This window comes from Panthera onca, chromosome D2, assembly GCF_046562875.1.
Source record: "Panthera onca isolate mPanOnc1 chromosome D2, mPanOnc1 haplotype 2, whole genome shotgun sequence".
NCBI lineage: Eukaryota > Metazoa > Chordata > Mammalia > Carnivora > Felidae > Panthera > Panthera onca.
The window spans coordinates 75,455,405-75,472,009 of record NC_138349.1 but is presented as its reverse complement, the minus strand read 5'-3'; the positions used below and the strand labels follow the sequence as shown (position 1 = coordinate 75,472,009).

Sequence of the window (16,605 nt, the reverse complement as noted above, 5' to 3'; positions counted from 1 at the left end):
TACATCAGATTTACTGGAAATAGCCAGAACTCTGGATCTTAAACCACATAATGGCTTATAAATGGCATAATAGTGCTACAGAATTTGTCGGGTGTGGTGACCATATATAAAACTATTGTCCAACACAGTAGACTTCACTAGGTTGCCATGTGCTTGGAGGAAGTCAGTGCTTCTTTATGAATTGTATTTGACTCTTCTAAAAATAGCATCCACTCTAGAAAACTGGCGAAATACATAAAAGTAGAAAGACAACTAGTGATATTGTAGTATGTTCTCTTGTAGTCTTTTAAAAGACATTATACGTTTTTAAAAATTATAATCACACTTCAGTAATTTTTCATAGTAGGCTTTCTGCTTGTTTTCTCTGCGTGATGTTCATGCTTTATGGAAGTTTTTAGTTCATTAGCTAATTGATCCCCTTTGTTCTCGCTTCTAAGTTCATGCCATAAATGTGGGATTGAGTTTTGAAAATAAAGTTACACTCTGAAATTCAGCTGCTGCAATCTCTGTTGTGTGTGTGTTGGGTTTATCCTCGTTCCCAAACACAGCCAAGTGTGTTACAGCTTTCTGGGCAACTTGGCTTGCAATTTAAAATGCATCAGTGTTTTATCATGTATTGAAGCTGATTTGTTTTTCTCCATTTCCAGTTTGGCTTTCCATAATCAAGGGGTTGGGAATTTGATTAGAGAATTTTTTTTTTTATGTTAAGGCTCATCAACTACATGAAAAGGATACCCTCAAGTAGAAGAGAAAGGGAAAAGCAACACTAAAGTTTCAGCTGTAAAATTTCTAATTAGCAAATTAGTTCTACTCCATTTTATAAGTTCTAGAAAACTAAAAATAAGATAAGTTATATTTAAAGATATTACTTGGCAATAAAAATGTATTTCATTTAAAAAATATTTTGTCTCTCAGGGTGTCTGGGTGGCTCAGTCAGTTCAGTGTCCCACTTCGGCTCAGCTCATGATCTCACAATTTGTGGGTTTGAGGCCCGCTTCAGGCTCTGTGCTGACAGCTCAGAGCCTGGAGTCAGCTTCGGATTCTGTGTCTCCCTCTCTCTCCACCCCTCCCCTGCTCACGCTCTTGTCTCTCTCTCAAAAACAAAACCAAAACATAAAAAAAAAAAATTCTGTCTCTCGAAGCGAATTGGCTCCTCCTTTGAAGAGATGGGGGGCGGGGACAACTAGTAAAACGCTTTCACAAATGGGTTCAAACCTACTTTGTGCTAACATTCAACTGCTTTTTAACAAACATTTATTCTTTTATTTGGCATATATAAGTTCAGTATCCTGTGCAAAATACTATGCTTGAACAGAGATACAAAGAAATGGTTCCCGTTAAGGCATTGATTGTCCAGATGAAGGAACTACCCCCCCCCCCCCCCGCCCCCCAGGATTTACAACCCATCCATCCCACCACCCCTCCCTCCTAATACCCTCAGCCCTCCCCTTGGCTTACTTACCTTCAGTCACCCCTTCGAGTCATTTCTTTTGACCCCCACGCTCTTCTGTTGCTCTTGTGTTGCTTTGTAATCCTTGCTCGACAGAACCACTAGAACACCGATTAAATCTCACACTCGTGCTCCTGGCCTGCACCTGTGCGGCTCACCCTGGCTGGAGAAAGCAAAATGACTTACTTTAAATTCATGACTGTGAACCTTAAGTGGCCAAGGTATGTCCCCCTTCCATCCCCTCTCTTACTTTCTCTGAAGACTATTTTATACTGCTTCTTATCTCCTCAGATACCCACGATCTCTTCCCCATCCCTGCTTCGTAACCTCACTGAAAAATTGGAATGAGAGAATTTCTGCAGACTTCCACCTTCTTACCCGCCTCCCTTGCCACGCTCTGCGCCCGGTCGTTAGTCATCGGTGATTGGGCGCGCCGCTGTCTAAAGCCGGTCTTCTGAGTGCCGTGCCTTGTTGCCTAAATCAGAGCCGGGGCCTCAGAAATTCTCCCTTTCTTCCCCCTCTCTGTCATCAGCTTCTCGCTCTGTTCTAACTCATTGTTGTCTGGACCTGCAGGGATTTCTCCCGTCTCAAAGCTCACTTGACCTTCCCCCTGCTTTTCCTGCTGTGCCATTTCTCTGCTGTATTTCTATCCAGCAAGACTATTTGAGCAGCCGACTTCTCTCGTGTTGTTTTGTGTAAGCCCACTCCAGTAAGGCTTTTGCCCCTGTCACACCTCCAAAACTGTCACCAGTGACCCCCATCTGACTGAATTCTGTCCTTATTTCTTGACCTCTTGCTGCTTGCCTCAACAGTGGCATCTGACCCTGCTGATCGCTCCTTCCGTGACATGTTAACTTGTGTTCCAGCTGCTGCAGCGGCAACAGTTTTTCTTGTTTATTTTCCTTTTCTGCCATTCCTCAGTCATCCTCTTTTGTCTCTTCTTGTCTTTGTGTGTTTTCTTCCTTATAATTGTGCCCTTTTATCCTTTGATACCCATTTTAACTTGTTTACATTCTATCTCTATTTTTCCAGCCCTAATTTGAATCACTTTTCTGATAACTGCATTGTTCTAAATTATTTCTCGGAGCCAAATGGTTTTGACCTTCTGGAATATAGCTTCCACTTAGGACTGTGGGGACCTCAGGACCACATTACTTCCCAGTACAAAAGAGCATTTAATTTTTAAAACGTGAAAAGTAATCCCAAATCCATATTCATTCCATTAATATCCCTTACCACTTCTAGAAAAGTACATGCCTGTAAGTAGCAAATAAATCTTGAACTAAATTGGACCTCCTGGCAACCAAATAGAAGTACAGCAGGAGTTAAAATCCAGATCAAAGGAACTAGTCTACAAAAATGATACTTACAGAATACAGACACAAATGGGGGATATTGGGACAGATGTGGCCTGGCTGCCTCACTGGAGCCTCTCAATGCTTTTATGTGTGGGAACTCTTTAACGTCCTGAGGCACTGTCAAGCTGTTTTCCACAGAGGCTACACCATGTTACATTCTTAGCAGAATTGTATTAGGGTTCTGGTTTCTCCAAATCGTCACCAACATTTGTTATTTTCTGTTGCTAAAAAAATGGTTATTATTAGCTAACTTAGTATCTCATTTTTTTTTCAATTTTTTTTTGAAAGGTTTATTCATTTTTCAGAAACAGAGACAGAGAGCATGAGCGGGGAAGGGGCAGGGAGAGGGGGAGACACAGAATCTGAAACAGGCTCCAGGTTCTGAGCTGTCAGCACAGAGTCCGACTCAGGGCCCAAACTCACAGACTGTGAGATTGTGACCTGAGCCGTAGTTGGATGCTTAACCGACTGAGCCACCCAGGCGCCCCTCATTTGGTTTTGATCTGCATGTTTAGAATGACTAGTGATGCATACTTATTGGCTATTTGTATGTCTTTGGGGAAATGTCTGTTTAAGCCCTTTGCTCATTTTTGAATTGTTGTTATTGTTGAGTTGTAGGAATTCTTCATATGTTCTGTATATTAATCCTTTCCCAGATACATGGCTTGCAGATATTTTCTCCCATTCTGTGAACCCACAGAATTCACTTTTCACTCTCTTGATATACAAAAGTTTTAAATTTTGATAAAGTCCTTATTCACCCATTTTTTCTTTGTTGCCCATGCTTTCAGTGGTGTATCCTGGAAAACATCACCAAATCTGGTGTTGTGAAAATTGCCCTGTGTTTTCTTCTAAGAATTTTATACTTTTAGTTCTTTTTTTTTTTTTTAACGTTTATTGATTTGAGACAGAGAGCGCGAGCGCGTGAGCGAGCGGTGGGGGAGGGGGAGGCCGGGAGAGATGGGGACAGGATCCGAAGCAGGCTGTGCTGACAGCACAGGGCCCCGTGTGGGGCTGGAACCCACGAACCGTGAGATCATGACCTGAGCTGAAGTCAGATGCTTAACCGAATGAGCTACTCAGGTGCCCCTATGCTTTTAGTTCTAATACTTTAGTTTTTAATCCATTTTAATTTTTATAAAAGTATGCATGATAGTTCTTTTTTTATGATTTTTGTCATATGAAGAGCCCATCTCCTAATTAGCAGCCGAAATGGGGTTGAGAGTGAGACTAAAGTGAATCTGATGGGAAATACTCCTGATGCGACTTTCCTTCTACTCTGTCTTCTTTTGTCCCTTTAAGAATTTTTATGTCACTTCAGATTAATTTCTTCCATATTCATATTCCTTCCACCTTCAGAGTATTTTATGTCCTTACTTCTTTTTTTTTCTTTTACTTTCATGTCATCTGATCCCTACCATACTTTCATTGTGTATGCCAATGGACTTAGGAATGTTGATAAAAGAGTACAGAGTTGTTCTGTTCCTGTGCTTTAAAGTAATTATGCTGGTAATGATAGAAAGGAAAGCAAAACCGTCTTGGAAATTGTCTGCTTTATTGCTGTAGTGTGAAAGTTAATGAACTATAAATGAAGATCATTTGACAGGGGTTTACAAGTGAATATCAGCAAACTTGTTTTAGAAGGCTGGGAGGGGACATTGCTCCATTTTTGTTTTTGTTTTGTTTTGTTTTTGAGTTTATTTATTTTGAGAGAGTGTGTGTGTGTGTGTGTGTGCATGGGGGAAGGGCAGGGAGAGAGAGGGAGGGAGGGAGGGAGGGAGGGAGAGAGACAGACAGACAGACAGACTCCCAAGCAGGCTCCATGCTGTCAGCGCAGAGCCTGCTGAGGGGCTCAAACTCTGGAACCATGAGATAATGACCTGAGCTGAGATCAGGAGTCAGACACCCTACCCCTGTCTTTTTAACCAGGCCTTCCAATTCCCTTCGCATGTTCTTCCTCCTGTGTCCCATTCTTTATTTCTTGGTCCCTCATTGTCATCTTTTCCAAACTCTCACTTCCCTAACCCCCTGTCACAGTCCCCCAGCTTATTCAACTTATGTTTATGATGTAAAGCATATTCAAATTAAAAAGTACCATGGCAGTCAAAGGGCTGTGTTACCACTCATGTGAAAAATTCTTATGCAGTATGCAAATGATTTGTATCAGACAGTCATACATGCAGAGAAAATTAAAATAAAGTTTAAAAGCAGGGAATGAAATGAACATACAAATAGTTTATACTTTAAAAATAAGACTTTTGAGTTGACTCTAGTTTCTCAGTGCGAGTGAAAATAAATAGTTCCTTCATGAAAAAAGATTAGTAACTTGGATATTTTGCACTCAGGTGGGCTTTCCTTCTTTGTATGTTGAACTTCGAGTGTTTACTAAGTTGGACTTGTTCCATTCATTATTTTTTTGTAGATTGGCAGGTACGTTTAAGGTAAAAGGTAAATGTGGACCTGTTCATTTGGTGGTTTTGTAGATTGGTAGGTACATTGGTATATTTTTCTAACTGTACATAAATCCTAATCCTTTAAATTTATCAAATGTTAATAAAGTCAATTTTTAAGGTACTTTTAAAAGTCAGTATCTGCGCCACAAAATACAGTAAGTGCCACAGTTGTTAACCATTTGTAGTGATCTCTATAAGCCTGATAGAGTATTCTGTGATGTGTTCTTAACATTACATATTCCCTCTGCCTAAAGACCTATACCTTGTTTCATTTTACAAACTTAAACTCTTTAGGAAAACCAATCGATATAATTACTATGCCGTGCACTTAGGCTGTTTGTGTCAAATATTAAATATGATTATGCTATAATATTCAAGTTATTGTCATTCTGTTCTTTATTATGATGAACACCATTCCTGTGTCTTTGATGTGGATTTAACATGAAGTGTTACATGATGTGGAAATATGAAATGTTAATAGCATGCTTAGAATTTTATTTTTTCAATAAGATAATGCTTTTATTTTTGTTTTGTCATATCTTAAAGTACATGACAGAAAGCATTAAATTGTGTTCGGTGAGTCTTTCATAAATTTTGATTTATATATTCTCTCAGATTAAAAATATATGTGTACATTCAGATTATTATAGAAAATTCATAAAGTAGGTAAATATCGATACAGTGGCTTATAAAGTTCATGATCAATAACTATTGCTGTTTTTCATATGATTTGGTCTTTTTTCCTATTACAGTGTCATACTTACTTTCTTCTGTAATTTTTTTTACTCTAACCATTAAGAGGGAAAATTTTCTTTCCTTGCTAAGATTGCCTAAATTTCCACTTTAGATGTAAGGTTTTTGAGACCTGAGTTTGTTGTATGACATGGATTACCTTTTTGTATAAAGATAGGCAAGATATAAAATGCATATTATTCAGCAGTTATGAAATGAGTCTATTCATTACAGAAAACAAAATACAGATGACTTTAATATTTTACCTAAATTAATGGTCGGGTTTTAGATTTTCTCTTTTTTATAATCTGTATACATACAGTGAGCTTTTAAATATTATGGCAGTTTGGTTTTGCTTGTGAAATTATTTTTAAAATATCTTTATTATGCATGTAATTATTTTTTTTAATCTCTAAGGTTATGTCTTTTGGGGTACATGTTAATACACACTGATAATATTTCTTTGAAAGTGGTTTGGTTGGGGTTAAGAAGAACCCAAATCTAAATTGCTGTGGGCAACAGTAGCCATTTTGGTTCTCTTACATCTGGTTGATTAATGTTCTTTTCCATTTTTATTATTACTAAGTGATTTCTTAGATGATTTGCCAACACATCCAAACAAAAATCAGAAAGCTGTGTTTCTCTGGTGAGAGCAAGTATGTTACGGTCTCTGAATGGTTCCTTCTAGCTTTGTGTGAATATTTTAATTCAACACATTTAAAAAATTCAAATACCTATGTGGCTTCTTTCAGAAGGTTTGTATTGGTACTTTTGTCATTACCGCCTAGGGTCGTGTTCTCTGTTTCGCTGTCAGCTCCTTGTGGGAAGAAGCTGTACTACACCATTCCCGAATGCCCAGTGCGTAGCTCCCCAGGAAGTCTTTATCAAACGAATAAGTCCCCGAGCGTACTTTCAGTCTTGGCGTTTCATCTTACTTTCTGCTCTCGGGGTCATCTGGTCCAGCTCCATCATTTTGTACAGAGTAGGGAGCAGACCTTTATAAGTTAAAGGAGTTGCTCGTGCATCTCTCCTTTCATGTTCGTTCCATTAGTTGAATATTCGATGGTCTCAATAGAAATATCCTTAGGTACGCCATACGTGTGTTCTGAAAATATTTTCCTTAATACTCTAGTTAAACACGAGATGAGATACCTGTGTAGGTTCCATGCATTAATTACAGTGATTTATTGATAATTGAAAAAGTATGGTCTAATTACTGACAGACTTTATTTTCTAATTCAGTATTTTTTTAATTCAACATTTTAATATTTGTTTCAGGATTTGTTTTTCTTAGTTTCTCAGTATTTGCTTTTAAAGGGAAGAATTCAGTAATCCTCTTTTCTTTGTGCCATGCCAAACTCTATTTCCTTCTGTCACAGAGAGCTCCATTACTATCTTGTCATCCTAATTTCTAAAGGTAATGTCTAATTAAAGGCAGCACAGTTTATATCAATAATGCAGACCATTGGTTTTCTTGACATTCTCTTAGGACTCTGTTGTTTGGATCAAAGGTGCAAGTCATTTTGTTCGTAGGCCCAGCGCTTCGCCTTCTTTCTCTCCTGGTTCTCAAACTACATTGTTACTAAATGTGGTAGCTGACGGCTACAGTCCTACCAGCCTTGAAGAGAAGTCTAGGTATTTAATGATAGAAAGTGGTTTCTCTGAAGACCTGTTACCCTAGATATCTGTTAAGTAGTGTTCTTCCTACTAGTGGAGAGACCCCGTCAAAATATGTGCTCTTGATTCCTTCTGTGCTACTTAGAGCACACGTGGAGTCTCTTTTTAAGATACTGTATTAAAAGTCAAAGTTTACATAGAATAAACAGCATCAACTTCTTGTAGTTCTGAACTAAATGCTCTTCATTCAAGTCTTTATTCTTGGTAGTTGATAGGGAATCAGTATCTTGACCCACTAATATTACCTCTTTATTTAAATTAACTGGCACGCGGGGCACCAGGGTAGCTTAGTTGGTTAAGCATCTGACTTGGGCTCAAGTCATGGTCTTGCCATTAGTGATCTTGAGCCCTGCATCAGGCTCTGTGCTGACAGCTCAGACCCTGGAGCCTGCTTCAGATTCTGTGTCTCCCTCCCTCTCTGCTTCTCCTCTGCTCATGCTCTCTCTCAAGAATAAATAAACATTAAAAAAAAAAAAAGAAAAACTAAGAAAAAAATAAATAAAAATAAATTAACTGGCACTAGTTAAAATAAAAATTTGAGTTGGCCTCTTCCTTACATAAGTTAGTGTCTATAGGAAGTGTTGTGGGGTTTTTTTTTGCTGTTTTTGTTGTTTTTTTTTCCAGCACCAGTTTTTGTTTTTTCTCCCACATGACTTTATGTGTGTCTCCTTCCTGTTCTTTGAAAGTCCTCTGTATAGGAAATGGAACACTTGGATGATACTCTGAGTGATTATGTAAAGGGAAGGAACATTTCTTACTTTTAAAATACAATGATCAGTTTATTCGCTGATATTTTTTTCCCTTGTACGATTAATCAAGCAACTAAAGTGCTATTTAGAGCGTCATGAAGTTTTGAAGGATTGGTCTGGGTTAAGGTTTACGTCTGCAGTCTCAGCTTCCATTTGGTATGGGCTTTGGAATTTGAAAGCCCTCCCTTAACCAAAATCCCCTAATGCGGCTTTTCCTAATGCTGGTCTGTTACTCTTCTCTGTGCTTTCTCTGAATGGGACCTGGTGTGCCCTCAATCATTATTCTGGTATTGACCAGAATGTTTTAAGAGGCTGTCCCTTTCCCATTTTTCTCTGACTCCCTACCGAGTGCTTTTCTTGCAAGCCTATTGTTTGCAAAGTCCCATTTTCTTCCATGGTCAGAGTTTTCTGAATCTGTGAACTAAATTCATTGGTTTTTAAGGCATGATCTAGTTCCAGAGGCTATTAATTATAATAGCAATAATAATATTGTGTCACTACATTTTATAAAAATGGAGAATAAATCTGGTGCAGGAAAGAAAAAAAGTCTACAAGAATAGTATCAGAATGGGGGAATGCCTGAGCAGACAAAAAGCACTGAGAAAGTAGAACAGAAAGAGGCAAATAATGGAGAAATGATATCAGCTAATACTTATAGGACTATAAGTTACCATGGAATGACTTCAATAGGAAGTGTATCTAAAGAATTTTCCAAGGCATCTCCCAAAGCCATACAGAATATTCATTATCTTAAAACGAAATTGTCATCCAAAATAGTGAGACCATAGTGTTTAATTACTGCGGTTCAGATATTTTAGAAGTGTGTGTAGATTGTTTCATCTAATTCCGGAATTTTCTTTTTTTGTTTTCTGCTTGGTCCAACAGTCTTTCCCTGTCCAAACTCGCTACTTTAAGTTCTTCTGATAGCCAGTCTTCTTATAGCATCCTTACTTTGTAATTGGGTGGAGGAGAAAATGATTTACCAGATAGCATCTGTAAACTGAGCTTACGCAGTGGGCATCGGCCTGTACCAAGGGGGTAGCCATTGTTTTATTTATGTATATGTTTCTCCTACCCTGTTCCTAAGAGAATTTAAGTAACATCCATTATCTCTGAGTCATAAAGAAGTCTTCCTCTATCACAGTGAACATTTCAACTATGGAGACAATAACTTTTTTTTTTTTTTTTTTTGCTTGTTTGATGTATTTGGTGCTCCATGTAATGTATGCAAATACACAATATCTCATGGTGGTGATCCTAAGTCGAAAGCTACTGTTTTGCTCTAATTTGAAATATAATTCATGTCAAAAACCCACGTTGAATAGAGTAGTGTTTTTACGGGTAGTGAGAAATGTCTGATACTGTACAACTAACTAACATAACAGATGTCTTCAATTAAGAAAGCTAAAAACTGCGATATCTTTGTTTAGCTCATGTGGTGTTATGTAGAACCATCATGAACTACCTTTAGTTATCTCATAAGAAGACAGGAAGCTTGTTTTGTTTTCTTTTAAACAAAGTCCACAGCAATGACTTCCATAACTATATCCAAATCAGAGCAACTTCTGGGAATTTATATTCAACTTTGCTGAGGGCAGAGATATTTTCTGTTCATTTTCCACCTTCAGTCCAAATTTGGTAGGAACTAAATTGCTTTCATCTCAAGCATAATGCAGTTTTCAGTATTCCTGGGCAAGTTAAAAGTACTGTAAATATTTAGGTAGGTGTTACTGTGCCAGTATAAATACCAAAAGGAGTGTGTTAAGTAGAATAATAATATTTGTTTAAAAATTTTTCAAAGTACTTATCATATATTTGATTCTCAAAAACTGTATGATATGCAGTCTTAATTTTTTTAATACAGTCTTATTTGGTACAGATTACACGGGTCTGATGTTGAGAGTGGCTTGGCAAGGGCCACATAACTAGCCAGCAGGGATTATGTAAAGACTTGTCTAGAACTCATTGTGTTCTTCCTTATTCTCTGTAATTGTTCTGACCCTCAACAGCTTCCAGCAGATACAGACATAATCCCTTGCGTGCGGTTGTCCCTCAGCTTCACCACAGCCAGTAGTTTGCACCAGCCAGTGTCACTTTGCCTGGGAGTGGCTGTAGGCATACTTTCCAGGCCTACTTTAGAGCAAGAATATAATTTATTCATCAGATAATGAGCCAAGTCATTTACTTCCTGACTTAGGGCCTTTATTACTTCATTTAGTGCCTCTAATAATGAGGACATTTTAATTTAAAAGCTCATTTTCAGTTCATGTTCTGGAGTTAAAAAAGTCAGTGAGTTTTCCATTTTCCATTTCTTCTTTTTAAACATAAAAAGAAGTTAATTTGTTTTTAATATTTCTTCTTTCTAGCTGAGTTTTTACAAAAATAAACTGCCGTTCTTTTTTGTTTTAAAGAAATAGCTTTATTGCAGTCAGTAGTAAGTTGCACCCTGTGAAACTGACACAGGCTGTCAACATTGAGTGGACAGGCCATCGGCGCTGTTGACTCTTAGCTGCCTGTCCATGTAGGAAGCATCTCAGAATACTGAAAAACTTGGCCAAGTAATACTTTCCTAGTGTTTTATGAGAAGGTTTTTTTTGTTTTTTTGTTTTTTTGTAGGTGATTTTGCATTGTCCGGAAGTTATAATATTATGCTCTCCTATCACATGATGCCATGTAAAACTAGAGCATGTTACTTAGCTTCCTGATGTGTCTAGAAAAAAACCCCAAAACAAACCTGTCTACTGGCTGCTTAAAAACAAAACAAAAAGACAGAAAATATTGTGGTTTCTTTACAGACAAGTTTGGTTTCTCTTTGGTGTAGCAGACTCAGGAGTGCCAGTTTAGACCTCAGGAGGTCTTTCTGGTCTCAGCTCAGCCAGAAGCTGACATTCTGTCCTTGGGCAAATCACTTGATCTCTCTTTTGGGGCCTTGGTAGCTTTATTCATTGAACCAGGAAGTTGAGCTAAATGGTCTCCAAGGTCCTTCCCTGTTCTAAAATGTTACGATTCTAGTTATGAATTTTTCTTTAATATGGCATAGTTCTGTGATGTTTTGCATATTAATATTAATTTCCTTTCATTTTAGATATGATGAGTGGATTAAAGCAGATAAAATAGTAAGACCTGCTGATAAAAATGTGCCAAAGATAAAACATCGGAAGAAAATAAAGGTAAGTGCTTACTTTGCTAAAAGAACTTTTTTTCCTACATGATAGGTGTTAATTGCAGAAATTTTCCTCCAAAATGATGCCATCAGTGTTAGTAGAAATGAAAATACTCTCTTAAAACAGCGAATTTATCAAGTGCTAGATTTGGGTACAATCGATATTGTCACCTTATGGGAAGGTATTTTGGAAATGATACTTTGGAAAAGGCATTTGGAAAAATGATCTCTTGAGGCTTTTGTAGTTCTGACATCATGTAAGGCCACCCAGCCAGATTTCACTTATTTCAATCCCTTTTTGCCCCTCTCATCTCCAGCTAGGAGCCATAAAATAGTATGGCTGGGAGCCTGGCTTAGTGTGAGGGCTGTAAACTATTCAGAGGAAGAAAAGAAGGTATCTGAAGGCAGACGAGAGCCTATCTGTACCTTCTCTTTTTCTCTTCATCTTTAGCTGACTGTATTAGCAGTAGCTTAGGATGTGTTCATAGGACTCTGTGAGCCATACTGTAGATGAACCATGGGGACTCTATTAATGAACTTGTATGGAAATTACTGTTACTCTTATGTATGATAGATTTACTCTTATATATTCTAAGACTAAATCTTTTAAGAATTTTTTTTTAGAAAGTTGACCATTCATTAGGTAACATATAGTTGAGGTGCTTAGTAGTTCTTCTGAAATTCAGTCTTCATATTCACAGTGAAGAACTGTTACTTTCCTGCCACTGGCCCCAAATAGTGCAAGCTTTCCCCCAACATAGTTACTCTTTCCTCACTGTAAAATTGGGTCTGGTTCTCAAGTTTTGATACGGCAACCCGGTAGCTGCAACTCAGGGTGCTGGTCCAGGGACCACCCTTGGAGAAGCATTACCCCAAAGCATCTATAATATGCAGTGAATTATCTTCTGTGCATCCAGAATGGTGATAGTCATGTACTGTATTTGGGAGAAGTGTGAAAATAGCCACAGATTCTATAGTCAGACCTGTATAACAGGATTTCAGAGTTGTCTGCTACACCATCATGCTCTACATCGTCATTCAGGAAGCTTGTCTAAATGTGATTTTTTTTCTATAAATTATTTTAAAACCAGATTTAAAAAATAGTTTCCAGGAAATATTTTAGTTAGCCTCTGCTCCTCTTATTTGTAAACAGTCAATTGGAGAAAATTTCTCATTTTTTCCAGAAATGTTACTTTATCAATGAACAGGTAGGTTTCTTCCAAGTTAACTTCACAACAGATCATTTGTAGAGTTATTATTCCCAGTTGTCAACTAAATGAAGATGGTTGGAATTTTGTCGCTCCCAGCCCACATTTTATATTGAAAATGTTACAAGTTTTAAAACTACCGGGCTGAAAATTTGTTTATGGATATTTAAGCCTGTTGTGATTTAATTTTGAAGAATTTGTAACACCAGTTATTAGCAGTATGAGGTTTGTCTCGATTGTTCATAGGATCTCTGGTTTACTTCCACAATTAAAATGTAAATATTAGACAAAAACTTTTTGCTCATCCTGCAGTACCTTTGGAAAAAAAAAAAAAACCACCTCTGGCTGTTTAGAGGAGCTTCTTATATTCTTTCTTTTCATATTATTTAATATGTGATACAACTTTGAGTTTAAAATGAGTATTAGCATTGTTACAGTAAATACTTCATGATAAACTATGGCTAACATGGCATACTTTTTTTCTTAACCTAGAATAAATTAGACAAAGAAAAAGACAGAGATGAAAAATACTCTCCTAAAAACTGTAAACTTCGGCGCTTGTCAAAACCACCTTTTCAGACAAATCCATCTCCTGAAATGGTATCTAAACTGGATCTTACTGATGCCAAAAACTCTGATACAGCTCACATTAAATCCATAGAAATTACTTCTATCCTCAATGGACTTCAAGGTAAACCTAACAAATACCCTGTTGCTTGCAACTCTGTGTTTTGTTACGAATCAAATTCTGTAAAGGCAATGTACCGTTTTTTAATTGGACCAGAATTTTGTTGCCTGTTATTACTTGAAATAAAATCAGCCATTGATTGAGGCTTGGAAGTACTTCTGTTATTAGTAGATCTAAAGGCATCCTTAAATTTTAGTTACAATTTATTATTTACCCTATAGTACTGTGTTTTTTTTCTCAGGTACTGTCCTTTCCGTTGCCACATAAAGCATGGTTTGTGTTAGGTAATTTTAGACTATAAAATTACACTGAATTTTTTGTTAATACCAAATTTTGTTTATCTTGATTGCATCTATTATGATCCTCTTTTATGATAGCATTATTGCCTATTAATATTTGAGGCAGAATGACCTATAACTAAGTAATACAATATGAATGTTGGTGTGTCTACCATAGTGGTGAACAAATAACATTTATTTAAAAGAATTTTGCATTTCTGCCCCAGAAGTAATTAATACCCTGATTTTAGTGTGATCATTCCTTAACTTTTCTTTTGAATAAACATATATGTATATATTAAACATAAATACATATTTCCAAAGAGCAGATGAATTTTTAAAACACGGAGTAGCCAGCACAAGCCTTGCTGTGAAGGCTCCCTGAGAATGTTATGCGAACGGAGTCTGTAGGTCATATTCTGGTTTCATATTCAGCTGCTCTGAGAATTCGCAGAAGCATCTCTCAGGGAATTCGGTGGGACAGGGTCAGAAGGGAGTTCTGGGAAACATCGGGGCTCACCACAGCCAGGATGAACAGGAGCGTGGCGGTAGTGAGCCGCTCTGTGTTTTCTGATTCTAGGCTTTACCAAACGAACGTCTAGCTTTCAGGTGCAGGTCAGAGCAAAGCATTTCTCCTGGGTACAATGCTGTAGTCCACTGATCCCGATAACATCTTGCAAGACATAGAGGGGAGAGCTGGAGTTTTATCAACACATTGTTCAAACAAGCTAAATCTATTTAAATGCGTTCGGACAGTGTGGTGGCAGCAGGCATCTTAGTGATGGTGGTCCTTGCTATTTCTTTGGAAAGGACACTGTGTAGGACTGGTTTCCTTCTGCATCTGGTACACAGATAGCTTCCTGGGGAGATCCTATTCTAGGGATCACTCTTCAGAGGAGCCCTTGGAATTCCTTTGTTCTGGCATCTCATGTCTGTTTTACCCTCGGCATTCTCTCATTGTGGTGGAGCATATTCTCTAGTAACTTTTTAAGAACAAGTGAGTGAGAAGGAAAGCAAATTTTTAGAGACTGTGCATCTGAGAATATCTTTATTCTGTGCATGGTTTAGCTGAGTTGAATGGTTTTCCTTCAGTATTTTATTAGCATTGTTCAATTGTCTTTTTTTTTTTTTAGTTTATTTATTTATTTTCAGAAAGAGAGAGAGAGAGAGAGAGAGAGTGTGAGCAGGGGAGGGGCCGAGAGAAGGGGAGAGAGAATCCCAAGCAGGCTCTGCACTGTCAGCGCACAGCCCGATGTACGGCTTGAACTCACAAGCTGTGAGATCATGATCTGAGCCAAATCAGGAGTCAGATGCTAAACTCACTGAACCACCCAGGTGCCCCTCACCTGTCTTTTCTGATGTTGTTTCTGGTCGAAGTTCAGAGCTCTTACAATTCCTGATTCTTTCTGTGTGACTTGTTTTTTATCACTTAGGTTTTTTGTTCTTTGTTTTGGGTGGTTTTTTTTTTTTTTTTTTTTTTTTTTTTTTTTTGGCTTTTGCTTCTCTTTGGAATCTGGAATCTTTGTTTCTAATGTCCTAAAATTTCACGGTGATTATGCCTTGTGTGGATATATTTTCATCCACTGTCTTGAGTACTTGCTAGGCTCTTTTCATTCTAGAAACTTGAGCCTTTTTGTTCCAGGTGCTTTTCTTGAATTATTTTGTTGATTATTTCTTCCTCTGCATTTTACTGTTCTCTTTTGTTTTTTGTTTTGGATTTTTTTGACTTACCATTATATCAGTATTGCATTTTCTGTAGTATATTTTAATATGTTTATCGTTTTGGGGATGAGGTTATTCATTCTTTGGTCTTTTTTCTCTGATTTCTTGGAAATTTTCTCAACTTTGTCTTCTGATCCTTTCGTTTATTATTTAAAAAATATTTATTTTGGGAAAAGCACAAGTGGCGAAGGGGCAGAGAGAGGGAGACAGAGGATCCAAAGCTGGCTGTATGCTAACAGGCTGGCAGAAGCGAGCCCGACGTGGGGCTCAAACTCACGAACCGTGAGATCATGATCTGAGCCAAAGTTGGACACTCAGCCTACTAATAAGCCACCCTCGTGCCCCCGCCTCTTATCCTTTTAAAAACTATTTAATTTACTGCCGTAATGTTTGGTGACAGCTGGTATATTTTTAATTTTCAAGAGCTCTTCATTTTCTACATGTTCTCATACCATTCTGTTCTTTCAAGATGGGTACAAGATCTTAACCTTTCTGGTTTTGCTCTTTCCAAAGGATATTGTAAATTTTTTGTTCTTCTTTTGCATGGTTAGCTACTTCCAGTTTGCTTTTTCCTGCTTTATTGTCTTGATCTCTTCCCTATGAAGGACTTTTTCCTTGGCTGTCTTCTCCTGATTAGGAATCTTGAGCACATGGTTGGGACTTGTCAACTTTTTTTTTTTTTTTTAATTTTTTTTTTTTTTTAATGTTTATTTTTGAGACAGAGAGAGACAGAGCATGAATGGGGGAGGGTCAGAGAGAGAGGGAGACACAGAATCTGAAGCAGGCTCCAGGCTCTGAGCCATCAGCACAGAGCCCGACGCGGGGCTCGAACTCATGGACCACGAGATCACGACCTGAGCCGAAGTCGGACGCTTAACCGACTGAGCCACCCAGGCGCCCCATGGGACTTGTCAACTTTGAGTTAATTTCACTCTAAGGTAATCTGGGTGGGCCATTTTTTGGAGAGGACTACTGTCAGGTCTTTAGGTCTTTTTCTTAGTCCAGTTGCATCCCAGAGAAAAGAGTCTTCCAGCCCTGACTGGAAGGTAAGAGAATGTCTTCTAGCGTTTAGGATCCAGTTGAGGATTAGGGAAGGAAAGAGGGGAAATTCTTAGCAGTTGTAGTTC

General features: G+C 37.9%; 2 protein-coding genes across 9 annotated transcripts in view; one reads left to right on the top strand and one right to left on the bottom strand.

The window, feature by feature from the left end:
- The window catches only part of TBCE (tubulin folding cofactor E), a 622,247-nt gene that overhangs the window by 237,682 nt on the left and 367,960 nt on the right, over positions 1-16,605 (bottom strand). The gene's annotated exons all lie outside the window — the stretch shown is intronic.
- The window catches only part of ARID4B (AT-rich interaction domain 4B), a 156,517-nt gene that overhangs the window by 115,667 nt on the left and 24,245 nt on the right, over positions 1-16,605 (top strand). For all 8 annotated transcript variants that reach the window (XR_013550438.2, XM_078434200.2, XM_078434203.2 and 5 more), the window contains 2 exons: positions 11,505-11,589; positions 13,283-13,481. Coding sequence is in view for 7 of the 8 variants with exons in the window: in XM_078434200.2 (XP_078290326.1) it covers positions 11,505-11,589; positions 13,283-13,481 (284 nt within the window). In the remaining variant the exon portion in view is untranslated. The remainder of the gene's footprint in view (positions 1-11,504; positions 11,590-13,282; positions 13,482-16,605) is intronic.